Source organism: Neopelma chrysocephalum, unplaced genomic scaffold, assembly GCF_003984885.1.
Source record: "Neopelma chrysocephalum unplaced genomic scaffold, ASM398488v2 Primary Assembly neopelma1_74, whole genome shotgun sequence".
Taxonomy (NCBI): domain Eukaryota; kingdom Metazoa; phylum Chordata; class Aves; order Passeriformes; family Pipridae; genus Neopelma; species Neopelma chrysocephalum.
This window is the reverse complement of record NW_020897735.1, coordinates 10,378,110-10,397,650: the sequence shown is the minus strand read 5'-3', so window position 1 is coordinate 10,397,650 and position 19,541 is coordinate 10,378,110. Positions and strand designations below refer to the sequence as shown.

At 38.0% G+C, this 19,541-nt stretch overlaps 2 protein-coding genes across 7 annotated transcripts in view; one reads left to right on the top strand and one right to left on the bottom strand.

Annotated features, from left to right (window-relative positions):
* Positions 1-19,541, bottom strand: part of RALGPS1 (Ral GEF with PH domain and SH3 binding motif 1) — a 98,189-nt gene that overhangs the window by 58,253 nt on the left and 20,395 nt on the right. The gene's annotated exons all lie outside the window — the stretch shown is intronic.
* ANGPTL2 (angiopoietin like 2) lies at positions 945-17,622 on the top strand. The gene is made up of 5 exons (XM_027688013.1): positions 945-1,176; positions 9,929-10,782; positions 14,885-15,078; positions 15,244-15,514; positions 16,008-17,622. Exons 2-5 carry the CDS (start codon positions 9,978-9,980, stop codon positions 16,205-16,207), a joined length of 1,470 nt encoding a protein of 489 aa, XP_027543814.1. The 5' UTR covers positions 945-1,176; positions 9,929-9,977; the 3' UTR covers positions 16,208-17,622.

Genomic DNA, 19,541 nt, shown 5'->3' with positions numbered 1-19,541 from the left:
GTGTTCTCATGTTGGTTTCCTCCATTTCTTCAAAACCCAAAGATCGTTAAAACTGACAGATAAATTACAAAGAAACCCATTATTTCAATATGGTATAGCTTTCTGAAGATAGCTATGATATACAATGACTGAAACAACCATTTGGTTTGCTAAACTGTAATAAAAATGTATGATTTTACATTGGGAACTTTCACTTTTAATTTCGGTAATTTCTTTGCAAGATTCCCAGCAAGTTATAAACACATCTCAAATACATTCATTCATTGGACAAACCTTTTTTAAACCCAGAGGTGACAGCTGATAACTAAAAACATTCAACACACGGAAAGTTCTGTAATAGCAAATTATTAAAAAGGTTCTAGGAAAATAGTAAGAATTCACAGCAATCAAACAAGAAACAGGGTTTAGATTACCACGATGAGTGGGAAGAAACATTACAAAATGCTCTGGGGTTCAGCCAAATTATGAATCCTCAATCTGCATTAGACTGTTTCAAGAGCTTGCTTGAATTTCCTTTATTTCTGGGATCGAGCTGTTTCCTGACAGACACGACCCGGGCAGTGCCGAGGAGCCCCGTGCGCTCCCCCGGGTGCCGCTGCCCGGGAGCCGGGAATGAGGCACGTCCAGCTCCGCTCCCCGAGCGCACCATGACGGGACAGTCCGGCAGGAAGTGCCCCCCCCCGGCATTTCGGGGCCGAGTCCCGAGCAGTTCCACACCCTCACTCCATCCGACACACCGGACCGGCGGTCTCCCGAAAATTCTGCCTGACCGCGGGCATTAGCGCTGCCTCCTGGCTGACACTCGGCCTCCCCCGCGCCCGGGTCCTACTCCGGGGCGGGGGGGCTCAGCCGGCAGGGCCGAGGCTCGAAGCCCCTCCCGGCAGCGCCGCTGCTGCGGCGGCCCAGGGGCGGAGGCAGCTCGCCCGTCCAACCAGCGCCGGGCAAGTCGCCGCTGCCTTGCCTTCTCTCTCCCTTCCCCGGCCAGGACAAGCCGCCACAAAGAGCTGGGGTTCAAATGAGGCTGCTGCGGGCCGCGTGAGGGGACGGGCGGGAGCGCCGAGCGCCCCGCGGGAAGGTCCCGGTTCGGACGCGGGGCTCAGCCTGGGCGGCCGAGCCCACAGCGGACCTGAGCAAGCATAACAGAGAAAAAGAGAAGAACTGCGCCGCTTCCCCCAGGTACGTCCCGTCCGGCCCCAGCACGGACCGCGGGTCACCGAGGCGATATCCCGGGGCCGGAGGGAGAGGCCCGAGGAGGCGGGGTAAGGACGGGCAGGGCCGGGGTGTTGAACGGGCGCGGCTCCGGGCAGTGCCCGGCACACGGAGCCGGCAGCGAACAGCCTGGCAGAGACAGCACCACTCCCTCGGAGCACCAAGCCTGCTCTGTGCTTTTAAAAAACAAAAAAATACCCCCGAGCCAAACAAAAAAATCCGTCACGTATTAAAATAGAGTTGTAAAGAGAGCTGAAACATTACATGCCAGGCAGTGAAAGCCTTCTTGATATTATTTTCAGGAATATTATTATATTTTAAAAAAATATTATTTATTGATTTCTGTGTGTAACTCTGATCTTCAGAATTCCTTAAAGTTGCTGTAAATGCATATGCCTTTCGAGAAATTTTCGAGGACATATATAGGAAATCTCTATTCAGTCTTTTTTTACACTCATGTCTGATCAGGGAGATATTAAAATTCCCGATACTTTCACAGATTCTATAAAATGAGTATTTGAAATACTTTGCAAAAATTTAATTAAAAAGAAAGAGCCTAGCATTTATAAGTACATTTGTGTAAGCATTAAATAGTTATTAAATGATCTAACTGCTATTTTTCACTGGCAAAATGAGTCATATTTATTAAAATGTGAATATTTTTAAGAGCTGTTATGGACAATGTTCATGCACATATATAAGCACACACAGTATGAGCACTTTCTGGTAGTGATTGGATTAAGTGAAAATAAGGTGAGGCCGCTGTTAAGGGAAGCAACAACAAAAGCAGTGCTCTCTTTCAGTAATTACATTCCACATCTATGACAGAACTTTAGTAAAGCACAAAGAACAATTCACAAGTAGCATGACCAAAATTCTTGGTAATCCAGAAGAAAATTTGTACTTCTTATAAAAAGAGGCTTTTGCCAAACTTTGAAAAAAGTTACATGGCAGCGAAAGATCCATAACCTTCTGCAGTTTCTTGCAGCACTTGACAGTATTTCAAAACAAAAGTTCTCCAAGAGGTCATGAAGACACTCTCGTTCTGAAGTGTTGCTTTAGTCATCCATTCCCCTCAGTGAGAAAACTATTTGCTTTTAACAAGGCTTGAACCAAAATTTCACCAGTTTTAAGTGGACAGAAGAGCTGAGTAGTGACTGCATTATAATATGAGTATCTTAAAGCAATTTATAGGTTAATGTCAGTGTGGCACTGCTTATAATGGAAGCAAGTAACTAGTGGCAAAACCCCAGAAGTCATTCCCTCCATAAGTTTGGAGTTAAATTTTTCAATTTAGTTTTACATCATGTTTTCGTAACTAAAACTGCATGCTACTAGGTGTCAGCCCTTCCCTATATTTACTTTAAAACTTCAAACAAAACTTTAAGGCTTTTCCCAATACATGTGGCATACATATTACTGTGCTGTGTTTTCACTGTGAATTGCTCTTTCCTTTTACAAAAGCAAAAAGAAATCAGTATCCAGGTTTTTCACAGCAGTACTCTTCATCTAAAAATCGAACTACATGAGTTAATTCTAAAGGAAACCCTGTACCAGTGGAAGTACCTCTGCTTACAAAAGAGCAAAAATTAATAAATTGCATCAAGTATGAAGATTAACTAGGAGAGGTAAACTGAGAGGTAAAAATTGAGAGGATGGATTAATATAATTCCACGCAAGAAAACGTTTGGGAGAAGGAGTAAAAACAGAACATGAGCTCTGAGAAAAAGGCCAGGGAGTAAGAAAGCAAGCAGATGCAGAAAATTCATGCTTGTCTGTCTTATCACAATGGTGTTGTGAAATCCAGATCATATTACTGGCCTGGTGCCTGGAACATGCCAGCTAACTGTAAGTCTACAAACACTGGCTATCAAAGGATTCTGCAGAAGCAAAAAACTAATGTTTGTTAACAAAAACCAAAACCAAACTGTCTGAGCTTTTCATAGTGGGATTTTACATTTTCAACACTCTTGCTTCATTTGGTTTTATAATGCAATAAAAATGTAAAGCTAAAAAACCCGTTTAATATCAAAGACAAAAGTATTAAACAGTGAAGATCTGTTGCTAGCTATTCATGGTTCTTCTTTAGAATGCACAATTATCAAATTATGTGTGAATTCACAATCACATACAGCAGTTTATCTTTTAGAGGATAAACGCTGCAATAGCTAACACCTTTACATATGTAAGTGCTTGAGGACTCTGCATAAAAGATGGCATATCAGGTGTATGAAGGAAAAGCCAGATCATCCAGGTACTGGTAGTCTTGTTAAACTAAATCTGACCAGCACAAAACAGCCAATTAACCCCCAGAGCTGAATTTTGTAACAGTCGTTTAGTGTAGCTGAATGAACTCATCTGAATGGAGGGTATCACTGCTGCTTTTTAATTCGTAGTCAAAACAACAATATCAGAAAACAGGAGTGTAGTGCAAAAGTGTGCGTGTCAAACTTCTTATGAATGTGATTTTTGTTTATCTGTGTATTTCTAAAAGGCTTTGATATTGTTAGTTTAATTACTGTGCATTCAATTCTGGCATGTTGGACCTGTGCACACTTAACGACCCAGCTTCTAGACTATGAGCTCTTCCTGAGTTAGAGAAATTTGCAGAGATGGGAACAAATGCTAAGCGTTGGACCTTGCCTGTCCACTCTTTAATGAAATAAAAATCACCTATTACAAGAAAAAGACACGTAAATAAAACCCTATACAAAAAAATAGAAGGAAATAATAAAAAAAAAATCCCCAAAATTCTGAACTTAACTTTTCTAAGGGATATAATATCTGGGAGCCTTTTTATGGAGGCTGAGGGCTGAGTGACAGTGACTGTTGTAAACCCAACAGTTGTTATCTCAAAGATACAATGACTTAAATGGAGAATTCTATTTTATTTGACAGCTTACTGAGCACTCCTGCTTAAGTGTAGGAAGTCACATAGGAAACCTACTCCTTCACCTTGTTTACAATAATTATCCTTAATTCCTCAGCTGTGACATACAAGCCACTAAAAATCTATCCTAACTTGTTAAAGTGAGAATTGCTGCTCTCTTCATCATATACCAGGTTCTGATGAATCAGCTGAGGATCAGCTCCTCAAACCAAACTGGTAGTGTTTTTGCTTATCTTTGTAATAAACTCAACTATACTGCAATCCAAATGGCTGTTGAAGTCCCCAGAAATGCTTGTGTAACATCACAGTTTTAGCTCAGAAAATCGCCTTCTCTGCAAAGCAGCCCCCAAGGGTAGACAGTGTCACATCCCATGTGTTCAAAAGCTCCCTTTCCATGAATCAGCATCGTGCTGTCACACCTGTGGCCCTCTGGCTTTGTAGCAGTTTACTATCTATAGAAAAACAAGAGCAGCAGCAAGAAGCAATTCTACTGCTTTTACCTACTGAGATCTATTATGTTGCTTATCTGCAGGAATAACATAATAATGCAATTTAAGATACAAAACTTCTATCGTGGTACAAAATCCAGGCAATTATTTTACATTTTTGTCTTATGTAAGGTTTTCCACACAAGATTCACAGAGGTCATTATTTTGCTTTTGTATTTCTCCAAAATGCTATAGAGACAGATGATGTCTTCTTAAACATCAAAACATTTCCTCCTTGAACTGATTTGTAATCCAAAGTAACACATAACAAAGTTCAGTGCTCAGCCACCACCCAGCAGTCTTCCTACCGCTTCAGCTCTACTTTTTGGAGGACATGGAAAAGCACAGGTGTAAAAAGGACATAGTACAAACTCCTAGACACAAAATGTCAGTCTCTCAATGGTTGAAAGACTCAGCACTGCAAAACCACTTGAGATCGAGATGCAAATGTTGACAGTATATACTCAGGCTTTCATAAACACATTTCTTTCTAGAGTAAGAATGCAAGTGTCTATTTTATGAACAAATTTCATCCAACAAAAAACAGCCACAGCACTGAAACGCTACCGGTAGCATTTTTAGATAAGCTTAATGATTCTTGGATTATGGTATTACAAGTCCTATTTTTCATCTGATGGAGACAGACCTTCAATTGTACTCAAAAATCCCACAGGTAAAGTGAGAGACAGTTAACCAGTCTCTTTGTAAAAATGAGATCCTCTGAAGCATGGCATCAGAATCAACAACTAATGAAAAAAGGTATACAGTTTGGAATATCCACAATGACATGTATTTTGTAGCTGCAAACCAAAAAGGCCATCATGCTGACACTGCTCCTTTTAATGCTTCCTCTTAAGGCAACCTGGTTAAAAAATAAAAGTGAACGTTTGCCAGACAGTAATATTTTTCCATGTAGAAATATTTTTACCGTTAGCATTTCAGGATCATGATAGTGATTAAAAAATAGGTTGTGAAACACCTGTATAATTTTAGATTTTAAAATTCTCAAATTTTGTTGAAACGTAAGAAAAATGTCAAGATATTTGTAACAATCAATAGGTAACGCATTTTGACTAATCAAGAGTCCCACATAAGCAAGACAGACTACAGGACAGAAAAATGTTCCAAAGCAAAGCCAAAGTAAGATTTTATTTATTTTTTCCCTTTTAAAAGGCAGGAAAAAACAATAAAATGCTGAAACATCTGATATCCCTTTCAGAAAGTCTATTTCCTCTTTTTTCACCAGATCATGGAAACATCCTTAGTTGGGTAAACAACGAATGAGCAAATCAAACAATTTCTTATTACCTACTGCCAGTTCTATACACAGATAGGCCAATATTTAGGATACGAGCCAAAATTCTAACCAAAGTGCTTGTGCTGGCTCGAGTATAAAACTGCTGTGATTATGTGCCACACAATAATGCTGCCAAGTGTTTTCACACAGATGCAGTTATGCTGGCAAAAGACAAACAGAAAAAAAAACCCTATTTTGCCTGAATAAAAAGTAAAATATACTGCCAAGTAGGGAAAACATACACAAAACTGGGTTTTGGTGCATCTGCACCAGGGCAAGTTTGTCCTAACTCAGTTCTCATCAAAAGTGCTTTTATGAGTACACAAGTCTTGAACAGCCAGAATCTAGAAATGAAATTACTTCAAACTTCCATACTTCTTCTGATTAGAAGTTCCATTTGATGTTTAATTAAAATAAAACATCTTTCTTTTTAAGTGTGCCTTTTTCCACCTGGTTTTTGTTTGTATGCTTGTGTGTTAATGTTCTGTCAGTACACATGAGGATAAGGGACTGTATTTCCAGTAATTAAAAAAATTTGTTGCAAACCTGCATGCTTGCTTTAGGTTGAAAAGTGTACAGCTGCCTAAGTGGAATTTTGCACAGGGGACAAATGTGGCCCTAGGAATATAGTTCCCTCCCAGTCCACTGAAGAAGAGCTACTGGCAGAGGGAGAGAGGAAGCGGGGGCTAAGCCAGAGAAACAGGAAAAACTGAGTGACCAGCAATGGCACTAGTCAGGTACAGAGAGTATCAATTCCTGGGCGTAAGTACAACACGGCAAAACTGAAAGCTAATGTCCTAGACATCAGATATGATCTTCTTCTTACATGGGAAGGAGTCCTAATGTTCTGAGAATCTGATGTTTTGCTACTCAAAAAGAGGAAGATACTAAAAAGAATTAAATCCTTCCTTAAAACTATTTCACTGGCTTCTCTCCTCACTTCCTCGACTCCAGCAAGCTTTTTTCTCCTGGAAAGATTAATCACTGAGTGTTGTTCAAACAAGCATGTTGGTTACGAACTTCCGTTTTAATCCAACTTCAGAAAGGAAAAAATGTCCTTTATTTATGTGACCCTTCACAATATGCAACAAACAGGCCTCATTCTAAACACCTTTTTTTAACCAAACAAGTAGACAATAAAAGACTTAAGAATATCATAATAAAGAGACTGCAGGAAGGACATCTGATGGTTGTTTCTGTTTGTACTGGGGTATCCTCCTACCGATGTCCTTGTCCTTCCACTGTTTTTTTCATATAGGAAGAATATCTTAGAAAAGGTGACATGCAGGCAAGATCATGACAGAGAAGCATTTCAGCACAGTGTAATCGTGCTGATGTCATTCACTCTGGCTTGGCCTTCTGCGACCAGTGATCAAACCCTAGAACAGGCTTCCTAGAGAGGGGGTCAGTGCCCCACGCCAGCTCTGATGTCAGGCGGTGGGACTAGATGATTGTTAAGATGATATGTTAAGACAAGACTGATGAACTCTGTTCCATTATTTTCTTACACAGTTCTTAAAAAAATGGAGAAAAATCTGTTATATGATGCTCTATATTTCTTTGGCCAGAAAAGAATGTGCACCCCAAAGCCCACGCTCAGTTAAAGACATGAGGTGCTGTAATAAAGAAAGAAGTGAATGCTGAGGAAAAAATCAGTTTCTTTTCAGTGGTCACAATAATTGCAGGTTTAGAGGAGGGGGGGAAAGGGTATTACAATTCCAGCAGTGAAATAAAACCATTTTATACCTATATGCAAGAGACATTTGCAAAACCAGTCATCTGTGCAGAAACACGAGGCCTGGTAAACTGCCAGGTTTTCCAAGTGTGACCTGCTGTGCAAATGCTGATTATGCAAGTTAAAGCTGTCTGGGGTGAATTTATGTTCCCTATTTTCTAGGACTCCAGATAGCATTCCTTTGCTTACAGAAACCACGTCAAACTCCAAATTTTCACCTAACATGTTTTCAAGATTCTTGACAAGTTCTGTAAAGCACCATTCCTTTCTATTTGCAAAATGAAAAAGGGTTTATTCCAACTAAGAAACTGAGGCAAAAGTATATATCAAAAAATTTTAAGAAAGATCAAGTCCTGGTCACTTTTGTTTTAATCTTTTAGAGAAATACCTATAGTTTATTTCACAAAAACAGAACAATGTGAATGACAACTCAGTACTCTTCTCAGTAGGAATAATTAAGGATGCATATCCATCATTATCCTGAAACATAAAAAATCTCTTAGAAGTCAGCTGCTGCCTAGAATCATAGAACAGTTTAGACTGGGTGGGACCTCATCTTCATCTCACAAAACAAGGCAAGTTTTAACATTAGATCAGACTGCTCAGAGCCTTGCCTAAGTCACAACTTCACAGATTTCCAGAAGTGGAGATTCTACCACCTCTTTGGGTGACTGCTTCAGTCCTCAGACATCCTCATGGTGAAGTTCTTTTTTTAATAAAACCCGTTTTTTTCCTGAGGTTATTTGTATCCACCATATACTTTCACTGTGCACTTTGAAAAAAAATTCGTCTTCTCTACAAACACCCATTAAGTGGTTGAAGACAGCAGTAAAACGTCTCCTTCACCTTCTCTTCTGGAGGCTGTGCAGACCTCACTCTTCCTGCTACTCTTCATACATCACGTCTGCAGCCTTCAGCTGTCCATGCTACCCATGCTGGTTGTGCTCAGCTGGACTCACTCCACTTTCTCACAGCTGTCACTATCACCATTTCATGTAATTCAAAAAATTTCATTGTACTAAAGATGACCAAGCAGCAAGGTGAAAGATACTCAAATACTGAATGATTATTCCATGTGAAATGTTTTACAGGCAAAGAAAAACACGATGGTAACACCATCTTGGTTTTAAAAAGTGTCAAACAGGTTTTATGTGCTGAAAAAGCTCCATATTACATTTTCCCCTCATTTATTTCATGAAAACTAGGTTGTATATACATGATTATTAAAATTCAACAGTAAAAAGCTTTTAGAAATATATGAGATCAAAGTGCTGTCCAAGTAGCTGATAAGAGAGCGGTATGTGACAGGGGTGCTCCTGGCGACAGTGACAATCCTAAGCCCATGTTTCCAGGCCTACCAGTGCCTATAAAGTTCTGGGACTGACTTATTTCTTAAGAGATTGTGAAGGCCTCAGCTTTCCACCTTGAATATGAATCCGCATGGAGAACTAAGTTCAGGTAATGTCACCAAAAGGGAACTCGTGCACTGTGCCAAATGATATTTCCAGCTGATTTGGATTGCTGTGCACCATCTCTGTCCACCAAGCACATATGCAGGTATTCTTCCCCTTCCAAGAAGGGTCTGTGAAGTGAGATGACCAGGCTGAGTGTAAAGAGAGTGTCTCCACTGAGAATCACAATAACTGTTTCAGCTGTAAATTCCACTAGTCTGGAAAAATAACAGATTTTACTGCCTATGATATCGGGGTAGCAGAGTTTTTAATTTATAATTATTAAGGACTAATGTAAAGGTTTTCTTTTTCTTTTTTAAGCCATGGAATTTCAATACTGCTGAATAAAGTAAAATTGTTACACTTCATCTAAGCTGTATCTCTTGCAATACACATGCAGTTATAAAATACTGCAAATGAGATATTTGATATTTTTAGAACTTTTATCAGCATTAATACACATATTAACTTACATTCTGTTTACATTTAAAGGCTGTTATTTGTAACTGTAAGAAACTGAAAATGTAATTCATATGCAAATGAAAACACCAGTCTTGGAAACTTTTGTGGTACTTGCCTGGAAGAAAGGCCAGTTCAAATCCTGGTATTTATTGCTTAGTTTCTTATGGTTCTTGGCAGGCTTTAGATGAACTAGCAACTAGTAATTGCAGTTTTGAGCATAGAATGATACAACTATTCCCTATGATGTCCACTTTAACCAACGTAAATTCAGGCTGGACAAGAAAAATACCTCATTTGTGTACATAGTTAATAGGTACTGCTTTAGAAGAGATTATCACTTGTAAATCCACATTGATTTCCTATTTGTTATTTACTATTAAATTTATTTTAAAACAGATTTTAACAAGTTCTTTGCAGAAGAATATTTGACCAGAACTAGAGGATCATGATGACAAGATTCATCTGTTTAATGCTAGTAACTGTTGTGGGAGTTATTACAAGTAAAGCACAGGAATTTGAAGGCAATGACAAGGAAACAGATCAAGAATTCATTTACATGAACAGATATAAGCGTTCCAGTGATACGCAGGACAAATGCACTTACACCTTTATCGTACCTCAGCAGAGAGTGACAGGTGCCATTTGTGTTAATTCTAAGGAGCCTGAAGTTCTACTTGAAAACAGGGTAAATAAACAAGAATTACAGTTACTTAACAATGAACTTCTTAAACAAAAGAGACAAATAGAAACTCTCCAGCAACTGGTAGAGGTGGACGGTGGAATTGTTAATGAAGTTAAACTCTTAAGAAAAGAGAGCAGAAACATGAATTCTCGTGTCACACAACTCTACATGCAGCTACTACATGAAATTATCCGAAAACGTGATAACGCCTTAGAACTTTCTCAACTTGAAAATAAGATTTTGAACCAAACTGCAGATATGTTGCAGCTTGCAAGCAAATACAAAGACTTAGAGCACAAGTACCAACATTTGATGTCAATTGCCAATAATCAGTCAATGATAATTGCCCAGCTGGAAGAACACTGTCAAAGAATGCCATCCATAAAGCCACTGCCACAAACTCCACAACCACCACATAAAGTGTATCAGCCTCCTACTTACAATCGCATTAATAACCAGATATCTACTAATGAGATTCAGAGTGATCAGAACTTAAAGGTTCTGCCACCTACCTTACCAACCATGCCTGCAGTTACTAGTATTCCGACTTCAACTGATAAACCATCTGGTAAGTAATATTACTAACGTGTCTTCATTAGTTTATGCTAATATGCAGTGGCAAACACTTTAACTGTAATATCAAAAATGCAGTCAGAATTTGTTTAGCAAAATAAATGCAATTAATTATTTTGAACTGAGATTTCTTAGATCTGATGTTGTCTGTAATTATCTTCTGGATATCTTGTAGTACAAGCACAGAAAGAAAGCAAAAAAATTAACTCTAAGATTCAGACACACTAGCCCCACAGATTTTTCTCATGTTACTTTGCCAAGACAAACTGACCATTTATATTACACGTATGAGATAAAGGACCTGCAGAAAAATCTTATTATTCAACAGTCATCTAAATTTTATTTAACTTTGCTCAAAACTGAACTATGACAATTCACGACATCTGAAGGAATTTAGCACTGTTTGTGTGAACATTTGTGAAGTTATTACAAGTTTGCTGATCTATGTAATAACATTGTGCTTGTGTAACTCCAAAAGGAATCCATATCTGCTCTGTACCTTACATGGGGCACTTGTGCCCTACACAGGAGCAAAAGGGAAGCAAGTGGTGGAATAGTAAGAGATATTATACAGCCCTCACTGAAAGTCTTAGGAGTTCTGCCACAAGCAAGACCAGAAGATCTGAAATCACATTAAAGATCAGTTGATCTACATGGTAACAAAATTAACAAGTAAAGAATTCAATTTCACCTATGGTCCCTCAGATTTAAAAAAAAAAAACCCAAACAGTTCAGATATATGTGCCATATAAGGGAAGTCTGTTCTTCAGTGTGCAGGCAACACAGACTTGCACAGAAAAAAGATGGGGTGTCACAGACATCTAACTCAGAGCTGAAACAGAGTAATGCATGGGAACTGCACTCAGTGTATTTCATGGCTATTTACAACAAACAAGACATCAACAAACTCTTTAGAATTATCAAATAATGCAACTGTCACATGTTAAAAAAAAAACTCCAAAAGACCCCCATCTTATTTCTCCATGGAACATTCACAATTAAAGAAACTTGAGCAGGTGTTTCAGTCCAAAGCACTGAGTCTCCCAAGTCTGTAAAGTCTCTAAAACACTTTGTTACAAAGCAGTATTTTCACAGTATTGCCAAAGATGAACTCACCAAAGCTTGCATTCTGGCATGCAGAACCTCTGCCAAAAATATCATTATTCTAATGTACTGTGTAAGAAAAAAAGTTCTCAGAAGAAAATCAGGTCTATTACAACTCCTTTGCAGCAATACACTATGGCCTCTTTATTAATTACATTTTGACTTTCATCTCAAAGTAGGTTCAAGCTTTGTACAGTATTTCCCTATCTATCTGTAAGGGAAATACCTTTCAAGCATTCTTTGAAGACCTTTCCCTTTCCTGTTACATGGTTTGAAAACTCATTCTTGCTCCACATCCTCCTTGCACTCACTTTCAAGTGCTTAAACTGGAGCTGAGGCTTCACTATCACAGAGCAGGAATAGAAAAGTTAATTCAAGTGCACAGTACTTTTGCTTATCTATCCTCATATATTTCCTGTTTTGAAAAGTCAGATGCTATCATAGATCAATTTGCAACCCTGTAGATCTCCCAGATCCTCACCTGAGAAAGTGCTGCTCATCCAGCCATTTTTCCTGTTGATTTCCAGAGGTCCCTTTCGCAGTCCACAATTCTAAGAGAAGATCTGACATCTGCTACTTCACCTTAGACTACATAACTTACTAGGAAAGAAGTTTCATGCTTCTTCTGCACAAATTCACTATAATATTAATTTCTCCCCTTATTTTCTCATTTACAGCTTTTGATTTGTTTAAAAAAGTTTCCAACAATTGAAGTTAAGCTAATTAACCTATCATTTTTCAGGGTATCTTCCTCCCCTCACCTCCCCTTTCTTTTTGGGCATGAAACATTTGATATCTTTTCCTCATCCTCCAGAATGTTCTCCATTCACAAAGCACATCTCAAACAAAACTCTCCCTACAATTAATGCCGAGAACTTTAGTCATGCCTGGAATGAACTAGGAAAAACCCATAAGCAGTATCCTACAAAACAAACAAAACCCACCACCACAACTGCCCAGCTGCTGTTAAAAAATCCATGCATATTTTATCCAGTCCTTTCGGTACTATTTCTTGAGTTCTCAGCCTTTACCAAAGCTCCTAACTGCACTAACCATCTGATCACAGCCAACCTGTGGAATGAAAACTGAAGCAAAACAGAAGGAAAATATTAAATGCTTTCTTTTAATCTGTTGACAGCTTTCCTTTCTTACAAAGTAGACCAGCACTCTCCCTTGATCACAGACTACTACAGTCTTACTACTGTCAGTAGCTTTATTTAATTTTGTACATTTTGTCCACATTGTCTGTTACATGGTGTCCCTGCCCATGGCAGAAAGTAGAACAAGAGGATCTTTAAGATCCCTTCCAACCCAAGCCTTTCTGTGATTCTGACTCCCTAGAGGTGATTTTATCAAAACTACCTACCTGAAAGTCAGGGTGTTCACACTTTTTCAAGGGAACATACCTTAGTCAACATTTTGAAAAGTTAGTATTTGACAAAAAAAACCACCTGTCATGGAAAAGTAGTAGCAAACTCTTTGAAGTACTTATCCTCATCTTAAATCACTTTCAGAGGAAAGAACTATGTGTAGCAGAGCACTGCTGCCATGTGGCCTAAAAGAAACTGCAAGATTAGAACACTCTAAATACTACATTGTATACTGCTATAAATTTTTATGAAGATCAAAGCTCTGTGGTTGACTATTTAAGGAGTTCAATAATGATTTTGGACTAACATGTTCTTTTTTGTTTTTAATAAGTGCCACTACGTACACATTGTGAATAAATAAACATGAGCAATAAAATTACCAGTGCCCTTTACATTTGTTTTCTCCCACCTCTCATAACGAGCCATGTAACTGTGTGACAGAGCACTGCATCTACATCTAAACTGCCAGAAATCTGAACAGTGAGCCACAACAGAGATGGAAAAGGGGCTTAGAAGCACAACTCCAGGTACAGTCTCTGAATATGACTACGGCAACAAGAACACAGCATGGCCACAGAACAAACACTTGGATTGCCTCTTGGTACACTGACTTACTGATTAAAATAGTTAAAAAGGCAAAAAAACCCTCAATCCCCCAAACACTTGAGATAATTTCTATAAAACTAATTTATTTCTAACTCATTTCCTGAGTACCATTACTAGTGTTGGGCAGTGAATTATGAAAAAGCGTAGAAGAACTGAAATAATTTAAAACAGAAATTACTTTTGACAGCAACATGTGCTTCAGTAAGGCTCCTAATGAGAAGATCTGACAAGCCTTCCTCTTTCAGCGAGCAGGGGAAATCAATCCAGGGTCTCTGATCTCAAATCCTGAGGATTCTTATTGACTTCACCCTTATGCTCAGGAAGCAAAGCAGCTGGGGGAGTCTATATGCAGATATCAACACAGACTCCTAGATCATTTATATTTAAAGGAAAAAATATATTCTTCTGAAAACACAAGCGCATTAACTGTAATTTCTGTGAATGCAAAGTATTTTAAAAGTCTTCTCGTTTATATAACATTTCTCTCACAAGCACTCCATGTTAAAAAAAATCTTAATTTCTATATTGTGTTGTCATTTATTAAGGTTACAACAGTAAAACCTACAATCTGAATTCATATTGCCAGTTCCATTGTTAATGTCTGTGCGAAAAACATTTCTGGGGATCTAAAAAGCTGAATTTCTCAAAGACAGAATCAAGATCAAACTTACTGTTTTGTTTTCTAAAGGAAATTCTTAATACGTGTCTATGGAGTCATTCATACCTAGTTTCTTTGAAGATGTAATCAATGACCAAAATAGAGCTGCCTTAAAAAAATAAATTTTAAAAAGATCTACCTTTATCAGTAATTTATTGTGGAACGTTCCAGAAATAAAATTACAATAATTGAATCCACTTGAAAACACTTGGTGGATACTGTACCTTCAATAAGAAGAAAAACAAATGCACTATTCAGCGAAACCAATCTACTGTAAAAAGCTGCCTATTCAAATACTGCCCTGCATTGAAGATATGCTCAAGGGGAGTTTGATGCACAGCCCTTCTGTTTTGACACAGGGCCCTGGAGAGACTGTCTGCAAGCATTAGAAGACGGCCATGACACAAGCTCCATCTATCTTGTGAAACCAGAGAACACAAACCAGTTGATGCAGGTCTGGTGTGACCAACGGCACGACCCTGGGGGCTGGACAGTCATTCAAAGACGGCTGGATGGCTCTGTCAACTTTTTCAGGAACTGGGAGACATACAAGGTTAGGACAAGTGAGCAGATTAATGTCTTCCACCCTCTAAAAATTATTGTTAAAGTGGATGTCTCTATAAAATTAATTACTGCAGATTTCTATTTAAGAATACGCTCAGATTTACCACTAACACAGATGCAGAATACTAACATGTTTTTCTTGCTTCCTTTACAGCAAGGATTTGGTAATATAGATGGAGAATATTGGCTCGGATTAGAAAACATTTATTGGTTAACAAATCAAGGCAACTACAAACTGCTCATAACAATGGAGGACTGGTCAGGTCGGAAGGTGTTTGCTGAGTATGCCAGCTTCAGGCTGGAGCCTGAGAGTGAGTACTACAAGCTGAGGCTGGGCCGTTACAACGGCAACGCAGGCGATTCCTTCACTTGGCACAATGGCAAACAGTTCACCACGCTGGACAGGGACCATGACGTGTACACAGGTACCAGAGCCCTGACCTGCCTTGCCTTTCTTTGCCCTCCCCTCCCACCCCCCATTTTATTTCTCTTTTTTTTTGAAAAAGGAAAAAATACTTATAGTCATACACACACACACACACACACACACAATTTGCACTCTCAAAAGGATTTGTCAATTTTACCTTATGAAGCACAGACTGATAGTGTCAACCCTTATAAATAATAACACCAAAACAAAAATTTGTTTACACTAGACAAGAGTCTGTAAAATATGTTATGGAGGGCTATTTGGGACAGTATTGCACACAAATCTTCCCGCAAGGGAGAGTACCAATAATGAACTCTATCTGTAGAACATAACTACTGAGCTGCTTCCTGAAGAAGCCTAAATTCACCTTTTACTACATGGTATCTACATATTAAACACACAGTTAAAAAAGAAAGTTTTGTGCTTAGCTTGCTTGCTGTAATATTTTTCATTTAATTCTGACGCTGAACTGGAACTTTCTTTTGCAGGTAACTGTGCCCATTACCAGAAGGGAGGATGGTGGTACAATGCATGTGCTCATTCCAATCTCAATGGAGTCTGGTACCGGGGAGGGCACTACCGCAGTCGATACCAAGATGGCGTTTACTGGGCTGAATTCCGGGGGGGGTCATACTCACTAAAGAAAGTTGTTATGATGATAAGACCTAACCCGAACACATTTCACTGAAATAACTCTTCTCTTGGTTTGCTTTCTTGTTCTAAAAAATCACATAAAGATATGATATTACCTGGAATTATCTTTTCAGAAATGAGGAATGTAAGATATTGTACATTTATTGATAAGATATAAGGGCTTGTATATTGTATTTTCAAGAATAATCCCAGGAAAAAAAAAGCTGAAGAAAAAAAAAGGAATTGCCATAACATTCAGAACACCAGTACAACTGGTACTATTAGAACTGGCAGTTAGATGAACTGTAGATAAGCTTCCTGGTTTTTATTCCCTGTAAATTAATTTTGGTCAGTAAAAATACTGCCACAACATTTAAATATTTTTGTACGTTATGTATAAATATTCTCAAATACAGGAAATATTACAAACTGTACAGCAAGAGTTTTATTATTATTATTATTATTATTATTATTATGAGCAGTCATTTGACACAGGAAATCATATCCTTTGAACTGTGTAGCTGGTATATGTACATTAGTGTGATTATTATGGTGTAATCTTTGTTAACTGCCATGAATAAAGTCAGTACTATATAATTCTGTTTTGAGAGCAGACAGTCAAACCAGTAGTCATGATAAATCCAGTCTTTCCCCTTCACTTTGATCATTTTAATAATCTGCTCCTACAAAGTGGAATTCACCACTGATTCAAGTCGTTTAGATTAAAAACACTAATGATTTTTCCTACCAAAATGAAGTAGCTACTTGCATATGGAAATTAATCCAGATTTACAACAAGTATTATGTGCTATATAGCCAACATGTTATACACAACTCACAGTATTTTGTACCTGACTTCAGTCATTACCTGTTGTGTAGCCTCTGTACTCAGAAATGGCTAGATATAAATTAAAGGGACTATCCAACTTTGCAGGCAAATGATGGATACCAGTTTATAATCTATTTAGTATCCTTAGCCTAGAGATGAAAATTATATAAAAAAAAGTTATCTGTAGCCAAGAGAAGTTATTTTTAACATATTTCACAAATATAACATATTACTGTCAAATTATTAAATAGATTTACTCATCTATATTTAGAGGCAGTCACACTTAAGAAATACATACTGGGATAATTCTAACATTCTTCTGAGGTAGGTTTCTAGAACAGATAGTTAACACACCCAGTTCAAAACAGCAACTACTGCAAAAAAATTAAGTTAAAGAATGCATAAAAGAGGCAGAGTAAAAGCCTCTAGAAGTTCAATATTTTTCACTAAGCCTGTAAGACACTTACTGTGTGTTTATGTGCGTGTGCTTGCATACTCTTCCCTCATTACCTCCTCCCTTCTTTACCACAGTATGATGTGCGATGTAGCATGTGTTGTATATAACTGAAAGTAGGTTTTTTAATATATTAGATTACCCGTCATATTGTAATTCTTTAATAAAGCAACAAATGTTATTTTGACATGTTCAGATTTCATCCTGTTTTAGTTCAGATTACTTAACTTCACATCACTCTGCCTCGTGACTTAAATCCACCCTGATATATAACTCCTATTCATGTGTGTTAAGTGTATAAATATTGCAACATCAAAAGCAAAACAATTTTCAGCTGAGAAAAATACTGAATTTCCACATAGCCCAACAAGGAAGGACTCTTTGTAGGTCATCTGAAAAGCCCTAAATTGTCAAACAGTATTCAAGGTTTACCTGCTACTGGTTTAGCTACTGAACTCTGGAAAAGATTTAAGTTTTAGGTAAGAAATATTAAACACACCTACTGGCCTAGAGCTGGCCAGAGTGCTCTACCAGATAGGCTTTAAACCCCTGTCCAAGATGACAGTCTTTTGTTACAATAATCATATTTCTTAACCTTTCTACCTAAAAGGTGAGTGATTTACCTAGAGACTTGTCCATGTAATTAAAAACGATAATGCGCAGAAGTCAGGTTATGAAGACCTGGAGATATGTCTGAGAACAGAACTTAATTTTTTACATAAAATTTGCATAAAATAATTTTAATCACAGAGGCTGGCACAACCAGAACAATTAAACATAGGGAATTTGGAACTTATACAGTGAAGTTATTGGCAAGTATATTGGCAAAATCTCAGATTTGCAAAATTTCATTATGCTTATTTTTTTAAAATTCACACAACAGAACTGTTTGCACTAGATCCCTCTACTATAGTGATGCCACAACTATAAACTATGAAAGGCCTTAGTTTTTCCTGTTCCCCTCATTATCTCCAATTGTTTCAATTACATTCTTATTTCATCACTCCCCAAAAGGACATCTCTGACAACACTATGCTGTCTAAAAACCATATACAATACACTTACAGACCTATCATTAGCAAAAGGTGAGTTTATATAGGAGAGAACTGCAGCACTATGGAGAATAACAGCTTTGATTCTCCTGTAATCCTCCTTCATTTCAAGAAGTACCATAGAAATAGTTCTGCAACAGCAAACTCCTAGAAATTTAGGTCGCTCTTCAATATTTTTGAAATCTCTCTACCTTTTTCAGAAGAGTAAAGAAAATTCTGTCAACTAATACATTATCTATGTATCAGGAATGAAACAGCGGGGATCCACCTACAGCACTGAAGACAAAAAGCTCTCTCACAAGATTGAAGTTACTTCAGAAGGCAACCAGTTATTCTCTTGTATACATATTTCCTAACAGTTCTTTCCTGAAACTCTTCTATTATCATTCAAAATTTTCAGCATTAGCCCCATTGTAATATTCCAAGGAAAAAAAAAAGCAAACAACACAACAAAACATCACAACTCAGTGAACCCTGTAGATTATAACAGATGATACCCCATCTTTGTCTATCCTGTAACATACAGATACAACCTGAAAGATCACCAGCAGTGAAGATAGGAAAAAGCTGTAGGTAGCCACCACACACAGGAATTTTCAAAACACTGTGACTGCTATTTTTTTCTTAGATCACACTGGCTAAATGCTTCCAACAGTTCACATCACAGCCTTGCCAATCTCATGATTGATTGATTTCTTTCTTTCTCTCTTTTTAAACTTGGAAAACCTGTCTGGAAACAAAACAACTGTTGGATGTTTTAATGGTACTTTAAAACATCTTAAGGAATATATTAGTCTCTCATGTTACAGCCTGAGGTTGTAAACATACCAGTAGTTGTCCCCTGTATTGATTACTTGAAGGTTCAACTGCACCTCTTAGGATGCAGGGAAAACCTTACTTTACAAGAGCAGCAACACTCCTTAGTCTTTCCAATCAGCAGGGAGAGGGCCTCTGATGCACAAAACCCAAAATACAACATATGCAGCAGGATTCAAAGTCTCAAGGAGGTTGCCTAGACACCAGCAGGAATTTCAGATTCAACCTTGTAATTCAG

Coding starts and splice junctions, on each gene's coding strand:
- ANGPTL2 (XM_027688013.1), top strand. CDS start 9,978: ATGATGACAAGATTCATCTGTTTAATGCTAGTAACTGTTGTGGGAGTT. Junction 15,079..15,243: donor GGAACTGGGAGACATACAAG/GTTAGGACAAGT, acceptor CTTCCTTTACAG/CAAGGATTTGGTAATATAGA. Junction 15,515..16,007: donor GGACCATGACGTGTACACAG/GTACCAGAGCCC, acceptor TTTCTTTTGCAG/GTAACTGTGCCCATTACCAG.